Here is an 11,164-nt window from a genome sequence, read left to right on the forward strand (position 1 = left end):
ATTACACCACATAGACTTGTTTAGCAAAACATGAAAAACAAAATAGGCTTGTATATTAAACAATAAAGCTGCAAGAGAAATTATTGCATGCCTTTTAAAGCGCATAAAGGAAAATTTAAAAAAAAATAAAAATAAAAAAATAATAAAAATAAAAAAATAATAAAAATAATAGAATAAGGAAACAAATGAATGAGGAAAAAAAAAAAAAAAAAAAAAAAATATAGTACAAAAACATAATTGTGTAATTTAAAATTACAGAATGATGTAAAATAATGAAATAGTATAATAAAAAAACGAACAGGCGGAGAAACAAAGGGAAAAAAGAAAAAAAAAAAAAAAAAAAAAAAAAAGAAAGCAAAAGTAATAGCAGCAGTAAAACAGAAGTAATAACAGCAGTAACAACAGAAGTAATAACAGCAGTAACAACAGAAGTAATAACAGCAGTAACAACAGAAGTAATAACAGCAGTAACAACAGAAGTAATAACAGCAGTAACAACAGCAGTAACAACAGAAGTAATAACAGCAGTAACAACAGAAGTAATAACAGCAGTAACAACAGAAGTAATAACAGCAGTAACAGCAAAAGTAATAGCAAGAGGAATAGCAAACGCAAATTACGGGAAGTATACCCAATCCTACTTGCTCTTTTTTAGCGGATTCCCAAATTTTTATCCAAAACAAAAGTGCACAAGACTAAGGATGAAAATGTGGTCATGCACAAAATAAAACTTAATTTCTGCAAAGTACGTATTCAAGGTTTGCTTCTCCATTCGTTTTATGAAACCGTTTTACCTTATTCCTTAATATTATAGTAAAAGGAAAAAAGAAAAGAAGCAAAAACGAGAGTGGGGAGAGCACATAATTATACGTATAAACTGCTCTTGTACCCCCTTTCGCGCATTTTTAAATAAAGAGGTGTTTAAAGGTTGTGTTGTTGTGTTGTTGTGTTGTTGTGTTGTTGTGTTACGGCGCTTTCCGCGTAACCTTGTGCGCCTGCAAACAATAACCTGGCACAGACCCGATCGAACACTATGCAGCTTGTTATATTTGCAATCGTTCAATTTTTGTATTTTTTCTCTTTTGCATATAAAACGAATGATGACTGTGATTTCACGAGAGAACCTTTAAACGTTGCATGGAATAATAGGAACAACGCATTAGCACCAGTTGATATGGAAGATGAACCGTATGACAATGATAATAATATAAAGTACTGTGTGAAATTTACAAAAGGCTTTGAAATTTTAACTTTTATATGCCCAAAAAAAGGAATAAATTATGAAGGTATAGAAATGAGACCGAAGGAATGTTTTGAAAAAATACGAATAAATGGAAGAGATGAAAATTTCACTGAAATATTAAAGGGAAGCATATTTGAAAGTAGCGAAACAGATTCGATAATAATAAGAAGAGTTTTTATACCCCCGACGATATATGCAGATATGGTTATCGAATGTACATGTGATAATAGTTTAACGTTTAAAGAAAATTTCATAGGTGCACGAGGAATTATGAGGGTGCATTTGAAGAGAAACAAAATTTTTGGCTGTGATTTTGATAGCAATATTGACGGTGATGATAGTACGTATGGACGTAGCGATGGAGGTACTAGAAATAAGTGTGAGGGCCGACTTGACAACAACTGTGAAGAGTCGAAGAGTGGAAGAAGCGCTTTTGTGAAATATTATGACAAGTCAAAAATAAGATCAAATGAAAGCATTACTTGTAATGTTACAATAAACAAAAAAGAAGTGTATTTAGGGTTAATTTGCCCAGAGGGATATACAATATATCCCTCAGATTGCTTTGAAAATGTATTATATGAAAACAAAATTGTAAATATTAAAGAGTTGTTAGTATCACATGATATTAAATTACACATTGACAAAAAAAAAAGAATGTCTTTTGCTACTTTTATATTAAATAAGAATGAAAACCCGAAAGGTTTTTCATGTCAATGTGTAAAAAATAATGATAATATTTTTCCTCTTCAAGCAAATTTTGAATACGCCAATTATGAATCGTTTAGTTTGTGTACACACCTACGTTATTTTGTTCTTTTGCTTTCCCTGCTCGTGCTTTTTCTCTAGCATGTTCATGTATGCAACGCATGTATGCAACACGTGTATGGAAAACATATTTTTGCATAACGTATGTATACCATTTATACGCACAAAAGAAATAATCTTTTAAAAATTCCCCCTTTGTACACATACATTTCTAATTTTTTTTTTCCTTTTTTATTTTAATTTTTAAAAAAATAATATACGCATATGTGTATGTATGTATGTATGTATGTATATATGTATGTATATATGTATGTATGTATATATGTATGTATATATGTATGTATGTACGTATATATATATATGTTGTACATGTACATGTACATGTATTGTATATGTATTTTTTTTTTTTTTTTTCTCCATACTGATTTGTTTTAAAGCTGGAATTATTTTTTTTTTTTTTTATATTTTTTTAATTTTCCGTACCCTTTTTTTTTTATTTTTTTTTGATTTGCAACTTTTAACTTTTTTCAATTAGTCAACTCCGTTCGCAAATTTTACTATTCCATTTTGAATACCCGATTTTTTCTTTTTCTTTTTTTATTTTTTGTTTTGGTTTATTTTCAAAACGGCAAACACCCCTTTCATTTTGCAAAAACTGCAGCAAAAATTTTCAGCCTGTCTTGTTCATGCATTTTTTCCTTTTAAGGTAAAAATGGGAATAAACACATGATGATGTGTATGCGAAAATATGATGACCGAGTGTGTGTACTTGGCAAATGCAAATGTTTACGCAGACGCATGTTTGTACATACGTGTATCCACACAAATGCGAATTTACACCATTTCTCATTTGCACGTGTATGCAAATATATCAATCCCAATGATAACAGATTTTTGCTAAAGAAGAATATTTAGTCTGCCTTTCACCACAAATTAATACAAAATTTTGTATCTAAACTGAAGGAATAACTCCTTTTAAAATTATTTTGTGCGTGAATTTGTTCGTTTTTAACATTTCCTTCTCCTCAAAAAATATATACATGCACTTTTTTTAATTTTTTTTTTTTTTGTCAATAATTTGTTGGAAAGGGGATAAAAAAGGGAAAAATATAACAATACGGAAAAAGGGAAAAATATAACAATACGGAAAAAGGGAAAAATATAACAATACGGAAAAAAAGGAAATTTATAGCAATACGGAAAAAAAGGAAATTTATAGCAATACGGAAAAAAAGGAAATTTATAGTAATATATCTGCGTGTGTGTAGCCAAGTGCACAGCTGATAGCGCTGCACAGAAATAACGCTGTGAGATAGAGCACTTCCACTACCCAGTCATCTATGCGTAGTGCGCCTTTCCCTTAAATATGACGAAGTTAAAAAATATTTTTTTCGTGCATTTCCTTTTCCTTAGCTATTTTGTAATCTTAGTGAAGGGGGATACACATACATGCGATTTTAACGAAAATGTAAGCCTGGTCTTCGAGGAGAAGCAAACGAAAAACAGCACAAAAGTATGCACATTGAATCCTCAAGTGTTAGATAAGGTAAGTGTTAAGTGTGGGTCGGATTCATTAAAATATAAATTGTATCCTCCAAAATGTTTCGAGGAAGTTTATGACTCTTTGACATTTAAAAAAATAGAAAAATTAAAAGAATATGTACATGGTATTTCAACTATGATGATACGAAAGGATCATGAAAACGATGTAGACGAAGTTTCTTTTAGAGCACCTCCAAGTTTTGAAGAAGCAAAGAAAATATACTGTTATTGTGAAAATAAAAAAAGGATAAAGGTAAAAAATAAAAATGATTATATATATGAAAAAGATATTACATATACAGGAATTGTTGAAATTGTATTACCTACTATACCTAAAAAAATAGATGGATGCGATTTTACTCAGAACATATCAACTATATTTACTAAAGGGTATGATGTCAATCATTCTAAAAATGCAGAAAGTAATGAAGATGTTATATGTAAAGTACATGCACAAGTAAATAAACTGATTGGATTTAAATGCCCACTAAATTATTATATTGAACCGCAAGAATGTTTTATCAAAGGCTATAACTTAAATGGACAGCTCGAAAATATACTGAATAAACTACCTCTAACAGAGCTTGTCATGGATCATTATAATAATGTTTTTTATTCAAAGGTACCTAGTAAAATAGATGAAAATACACATTTCTTTTGTGTATGCACAGATGGAAAAAGAAGACTGATATCTCATTTTACATTTACAACACCTGAAGTCAATACTAATGAGAATACTGATGTATATAGCACCAAGATTTTGAAAGGTAGTAATAGTCCTTCCTTAAAAATTTCCCTCCTTGTTATTATCACCTTGCTCGTCCTTCCCTTCGTCTTGGTCTTCTAACGCCTTTCGCATCTCCGCCAAAAATGTAACCTAGCGGTAAGTACATATACATACAAATATTAACACACACACAAATATGCGCACACATACAAATACGCATACAAATAAGCATATACATATATGTACACATTTTCATGCACATCCCCTGCTTTTGTTAACTTCTTTTTTCCTTTTTTCGAATAGATTTATGTCTTAGTGCCAGGTATGTACTCCTGAATATATATATAAGATCATACACATGTATTTATATACATACATTCTTATATCCATATGGCTCATCCGCGTATATAAGCAGCTTATGTAATACCTAAGCCCAGAAGCATTTACGCAAATATGAGTATTTTTTTTTTTTTTTTTTTTTTCTTTTTAAATGCGCATTGCTGCTCCCCTCTGCTTCAATAAAGGAGATTGTTTATTTAAATTTTTTTTTTAAATTTTAAACATTTTAACATTTTAACATTTTAAACATTTTAAACATATTAACATTTTAAACACTTCAACATTTTAAACATTTTAAACATATTAACATTTTAAACATATTAACATTTTAAACACTTCAACATTTTAAACATTTTAACATTTTAAACACTTCAACATTTTAAACATTTTAACATTTTAAACATTTTAACATTTTAAACATTGAAAAGTTTAAAATCTAGCACTTGAAAAAAAAAAAAAAATCGTAAACAAATTGTACAAGCAAAAATTATAATTTAAGTCAAAATTAAACATAAAATAAAAATACAGAAGGGAGGTAAAATGTGGTGCTTTGTAACGACAGTGTACTCGACTTGCAGTAGTTGAGGAAGGAACGCACGTCAGTTTGCAACTCCGAGGAGAGCAACACAGTTATTAAGGAAAAGAAGAAAATGAGAAAAAGAGAAGTACAAAAAAGAAAAGCTTAAAAAGAGGGAGAAAAAAAGTAAAGCGCAAAAAAGAGAAGAAAAAAAGGCGCTAAAAGGAAAAAAAAATAAATTAAAGAGCTAAAAAATTGAAAGGAATATACGCGCGCCCTGACCAGATATATATGTAAGCATGAATAAATGAAAAAGAGGACTTCTCAGAAAAACGAAAAGCCGATCCAAGCAGTTAGAAGCAGTTCAAAAATGCATATGAATTTGTAACGGGATAAATTACTTCAATATTAATACCACTCCATTAATAATAGCGCGCCGCGAAAAAATGCTGTGCGAGGAGTGCAAGGATAAAAATGTTTGTATGGTAAAACCATCGAACAAGGCAAAATTATGCAAGGAGTGTTTCATTGAGTGCTTTGAAGAGGAGGTTCATACAACTATTTTGAAAAAAAATATGTTTGAAGAAAATGACAAAATTTGCATTGCTGTGTCAGGTGGAAAAGATTCGAGCGTTTTAGCGCATGTACTTGTTCATATAAAAAAGAAATATAATTATAAATGGACTTTATTTTTGTTAGCTATTGATGAAGGGATTAAAGGATATCGTGATGACTCATTAAAAGTTGTGTATAAATTAGAAAAACTATACAATATACCATTAAAAATATTAAAGTTCGAAGATATCTTTTTATATACTATGGATGATGTGGTAAATTTTATTGGAAAGAAAAATAATTGTACAGTATGTGGTGTCTTTAGAAGACAAGCCATGGAAAAAGGAGCATTACTTTTTAATGCTACCAAATTAGTAACAGGACATAATGCAGATGATTTGGCTGAAACTATATTAATGAACATGTGCAGGGGAGATATTGATAAGCTAGCTAAAAATATAACTAGTTTTAACACTCCTTTTTTTTCACCTTTTAGTGGTAATATGGCTGTTCATGAAAAACTGAACGTACAGGAGAGTTCGTTGAATAATATTAATGAGGATGCAAATGAAGAAAATGGAAAAACATTTACACATTGTATGGACAGAATATGTACAGAGAAAGAGGAAAATACTGAAGGAGAGTGCATTGCGGATGGTAGAACGAAAAAGCGTTGTAAAGGTGGTGTTAGCGGAAGTAGTAGCATATATAGAAGCAATAGTAGCAGCTGTAGTCACAGCAGCGGACGTGATACTTATGCAAACACGGCTGAAGAGATATGCGAAAAGAGGAACGATATGAGGAGAGAAGAATCGAGGGAGGAACCGATAGATAAAGCTCCTAAAAAGGAAAGGATTTTCTTTCTTCCGCGACTAAAACCACTAATGTGGTCATACGAAAAAGAAATTGTTTTGTATGCTTTTCATTTAAAGCTAGATTACTTTAGCACAGAATGCACTTACTCACCTAATTCTTTCCGAGGAAATTTGAGAAGCTTTATTAAGGATATCGAAACTGTTAATCCTCAATTTATACTGAACATTATTCACTCATCTGAGTTTTTTTATATTCATACTGATAAAAAAAAAAAAAAAAAATTGCTGCAAGTGTGTGTCAAGTGTGGAGTATATACCTCAAACCAAATTTGCAAAGCGTGTCTTATCGTCGAGGGGTTGAAGAACTACACTGATAATTCATTCCTTTACGGGAACAAAAAGAACAGCAAGAAGAGGATCTCTATAAAGTACGAGGGGGGAGAGGCGTAGATCCCCGCTCATCCTATGCGCGTGTGCATGGGTATATACATATATGTACATTCGTGAGTGTTTATGAGCGTGTATGTGTGTACATTCGTGCATGTTTATAAGCGTGTATATGTGTATATTCGTACGTGTTTATATGTGTATATGTTCATGCGCGTGTGTGTATGTATGTTCACCGTATACAAGTAAATCTAAATTATGTTTCGACTGTATTATCTCCTGTAAAAATCCTGAACATTTTTTTTTTTTAAATAGCCAAGAGAAGTAAAGCTCATTTTATTCGTTACTCCTTTTATTTTACTATATTTTTTTACATTTTTTTCCTTCGTTGTTATACTATATTATACTATATTATACTATGTTATAGTGTACTATAATATATTATATTCAAATATATTTTATTCTTTTTTCTTCCACATGTTTCGCAATATCTTGTATTGTCCATCCGCCCCAATATTCAGTGCAATGTCCAACGAACATTGTTCCATTCCCCCCTTATGGTCTTATTCTGTATAATTTTTTGTGTACATACTCTTATGTTTTGGGACTTATATGTTTGTGCTATAATTGCAAAATGGTCCTTGTTTTCCTTAAAAATGGTGTAATTCAGAGCGTTTTGTTTATCTATATTTTTAATCATTTATTTATTTTATTTCATTTTTTTTATTCATTCATATGTACACATACATAAATATATGTACGTACGAATGTGCAGAAATTTAGCGAAATAAGTCATGTGTGCGAATTAACAGTATGAAGGTACACATTTCAGACATAAAACGAAGTATATTGTATCTCCGTTAATTATTAGTTTTTTAATGTTGTTCATTTTTTTTTTTTTTTTTTTCTTTTGGCATAATTTGTAAGATTAGCAATATTTTTATTAAAAGAGTTAAATTATTTTTTTTTTACCAAATTTTTAAATTCAATTGTTTATAGAGGGACCTTTTTTTTTTTTTTTTTTTTTTTTTCCATTATTGGCACTCTACATTAGCTGTACAACTGATTGTCCTGTATGCCTCTAGACCCAACAGTTCGTTTGTCTTTTTGTTGTTATATAATATATTTTATATGTAAAAAATTATTTGAACTAGGCTACGTTATTTCTTTGTTTTTTTAAGTTGGCAAGAATTTAAAATTTGACAATTTTAACTAGATAAATTTGCACAGCGTGGTGGATTATTATTATTATTTTTTTTTTTTTTTTTTTTTTTTTTTTGATACTCTTTTTCCCCAGTCGTCTTACTACACTATAGTTTAGTGTTCTGTGTTGTACTTCACTGTATTGTACTATAGTTTACTATTATATAGCATACTTTTTCTTTCTTTCTTTCTTTTTTTTTTTTTTTTTTTTTCTTCCAAATGGGTAAAAAGAACGACAGTGCGGACTTAGTCAACAGCGCCTATGAATCATCCCTAAGCAAAGCAGAGGAGAATATAAAGAAAGGACAGTTAACTTTGAAAGAAGTGAAAGAAAGAAAAATTTACTTTAAGGATGTGGAGTTTAATGTAAAGAATCATATGAACGAGATGACAAAATTGGTGAAGGAAGCAAAACTTATAAAGGCTTCAACAAGTAGTAACATAAAAGAATTTTACAACTCATTAATTAAATGCGATGAGCTTTTCGATAAGCTATCAACAGATGATAGAAACTTAAGGATCGAAAAGATGTTTAGTGGTATTATTGAAGAGATAAACAGTAAATGCAAACCTGTGAATTTGTAGTAGGACAAGAGTGCAAAGATAATACATATTTAAGTTTATGTTTTTGCGCTTATACTAATTTTTCCAAGTGTATTATGTCCATGCTTGATCGTTTCTTGGCATCCCTAAAAGGAGAGTATTACGGCATAATAGCTCTTGTTTAAGTTTTTGTACCTTTCCATAATTCAGCAGTTAAGCAGTCAAAAAGTTGAGCAATCAAACAATTTTCCCATTTTTTATATTTTCCATTAATTTTTTTTACATGCAAAGCAACACGTACAGACGTTTCCATAATATCCCGCTTCACATGGGTCATAACTAAACCCGATCCTCCGAACATACGAATGATCAAAAGGATAAACAAAACGTCCAACGGAAGAGAAAATAAATAAAATAATAAAATAATAAAATAATAAATTAAAAAAAATTACATACAATATAATATAATAAAATAATTGAAAAAAAAAGCTCAAATGAGAGGCGATCATAATATCAAAACGTTTAGCGTACTCAAGTTTTACTTCCTTCAATGGAATGAGATCAACAATCTGAGCATACGTGTGTGTGCGTGTGCGTGTGTATGTGTATGTGTATCTGTTTGTATGTGAGTACATGATGTTGTAGCGCCTACTTGTACATGTGCCTGTACACATCCAGTATGTATCTCCTTGTTGAGGTGTTTTCTTTAAAATGCTTTTGAGGCTCCATAGCAGGATATTTTTTTTTAAAAACAATGAAATTGGTAGTTACAAAATTTGCATTTAAAATTTTTTTATTAAAATATTCATCAGCCAACTGAAACGTTTTATAAAATACTTTATATTCCTGTTCAGTGATAGGCTCATGAAAGATTGAGTTAACTCCCGTGGATTGGTCATAATGTAATTTGTTTATACCAATATATAATTGTAAATAATTTGTATCATTTAAATTATTTATTATATTAGAATTTAAAATATTATAAAAGTCTGATCCTAATTTTTCATGTATTTTTATGTAATTTTTAAATTTATATTTCCCAGTTGGTCTATAAGTGTCTGGTATTATAAAACAAATATTTTTTGGGTTATTATTATAATTTAAATAGCTTAACATATTTTTTATTGATTTACCAACATTATATTGAAAATTACTACAATTCTGAAGTAATGATATTATCGGTTTAATTAAAATTACATTATTCTTCTCACATATATAACTATTTATATTACTCGATTTAATCCATTCACCAAAATTATATTTCCTGTTAAGGTAATCCACGTACATCAAGCTGATATCTCCCCTCTTGAAATTTGCTACGTTTTCTTTTCTTATTTCGTTTCCCAGCGCTATCAGAACTCTGCTTCCGCTTCCCATGTTGCTTCTTCTGCTGCTGCTAGTACTGATGCTTTTATCTTTATTTTTTTCTTTATTTTTTGTCCTTATTTTTTCAAATTTCGCGAGCCGATGGACGGGCGCAGAACAAACACTTCCTTCCTCTAACAACGGAGCGTACACTATGCTTTAAAATACTTTTCCCCCTTCAAGAGATTTTGCTTGACTTATTCATGTAATAATAATAATGATGATGGTAATAATAATGATGGTAATAATAATGATGGTAATAATAATGATGATAATAATAATGATGGTAATAATAATGATGGTAATAATAATGATGATAATAATAATAATGATGATAATAATAATAATGATGATAATAATAATGATGATAATAATAATAATGATAATGATGATAGTAATAATAATGCTCTCTTCTACCTTTTTACGAATTACACTTTGTCCTAATATACATGAAGGCACTCCTTTTCTAAGCCTTTTATCTGGGAGGTTATGAGTCAAGCAATAACGTATATGTTTGCACCTGCTAGTGTACTCGCTTGTACAACTACCTGTACTCCCTCTTCTACACGTGGGTGTATATGTATATGTTTACGAAACGATAGAAGAAAACATCCCCTAGAAAACAAGCACCTCCACAGACGTAAACCCACACCTAACAGACCTTTTTATAAATAACCACTGCTATGGAGTTTAAAGAAATAATTACTTCTATGGTGTATGTAAAAATAAAATACAACATTGACAGAGGCATAACTAGAGATACTTATCCGAAATATAGTTACTACATAAAAATATGTTCCACATTTTGACTGAGAAAAAATATAAGAACATAATTTCATAATTTTTTATAATAGGTAAGAAATTATAGAATTATATTATTCTTCTCTTTTCTCCTTATGTATCTTCTGCTCAATGTATATCTGCGGCGGTTGCATTTTAACCTGTTGCCCTGCTGAGTCTCGCTCACTTATACCCATTCATATATATTCACATTCACCTGTAGACACATACATAAATACATGTATATGCGTATATGCATATGTGTATATCCATATAAGCACTTCATGAAGAAGTATATTCATTTCAAATAAAATAAAAAAAAAAAAAATTACAGCAATTTGGTTTATACATACTTAAGGCATAGTTCTTTTATTTTGACT

The 11,164-nt window shown here is 29.9% G+C and overlaps 5 protein-coding genes across 5 annotated transcripts; 4 read left to right on the forward strand and 1 right to left on the reverse strand.

Moving 5' to 3' along the window:
- Positions 1-1,033: 1,033 nt before the first annotated feature.
- P12p (6-cysteine protein) lies at positions 1,034-2,092 on the forward strand (the record flags this gene model as incomplete). Its single annotated transcript, XM_029006172.1, has 1 exon — positions 1,034-2,092. The coding sequence occupies one exon, from the start codon at positions 1,034-1,036 to the stop codon at positions 2,090-2,092; it is 1,059 nt and encodes a 352-aa protein (XP_028862688.1).
- A 1,285-nt stretch (positions 2,093-3,377) lies between these two features.
- On the forward strand, positions 3,378-4,400 carry P12 (6-cysteine protein, putative; the record flags this gene model as incomplete). Its single annotated transcript, XM_029006173.1, has 1 exon — positions 3,378-4,400. The coding sequence occupies one exon, from the start codon at positions 3,378-3,380 to the stop codon at positions 4,398-4,400; it is 1,023 nt and encodes a 340-aa protein (XP_028862689.1).
- A 1,182-nt stretch (positions 4,401-5,582) lies between these two features.
- NCS6 (cytoplasmic tRNA 2-thiolation protein 1, putative) lies at positions 5,583-6,956 on the forward strand (the record flags this gene model as incomplete). The annotated part of the gene is made up of 1 exon (XM_029006174.1): positions 5,583-6,956. The coding sequence occupies one exon, from the start codon at positions 5,583-5,585 to the stop codon at positions 6,954-6,956; it is 1,374 nt and encodes a 457-aa protein (XP_028862690.1).
- Positions 6,957-8,315: 1,359 nt separating this feature from the next.
- PmUG01_11050700 (conserved Plasmodium protein, unknown function) lies at positions 8,316-8,681 on the forward strand (the record flags this gene model as incomplete). Its single annotated transcript, XM_029006175.1, has 1 exon — positions 8,316-8,681. One exon carries the CDS (start codon positions 8,316-8,318, stop codon positions 8,679-8,681), a length of 366 nt encoding a protein of 121 aa, XP_028862691.1.
- A 606-nt stretch (positions 8,682-9,287) lies between these two features.
- On the reverse strand, positions 9,288-10,016 carry PmUG01_11050800 (conserved Plasmodium protein, unknown function; the record flags this gene model as incomplete). The annotated part of the gene is made up of 1 exon (XM_029006176.1): positions 9,288-10,016. The coding sequence occupies one exon, from the start codon at positions 10,014-10,016 to the stop codon at positions 9,288-9,290; it is 729 nt and encodes a 242-aa protein (XP_028862692.1).
- Between the last annotated feature and the right edge of the window lie 1,148 nt (positions 10,017-11,164).

Source organism: Plasmodium malariae, assembly GCF_900090045.1.
Source record: "Plasmodium malariae genome assembly, chromosome: 11".
Classification (NCBI taxonomy): Eukaryota; Apicomplexa; class Aconoidasida; order Haemosporida; family Plasmodiidae; genus Plasmodium; species Plasmodium malariae.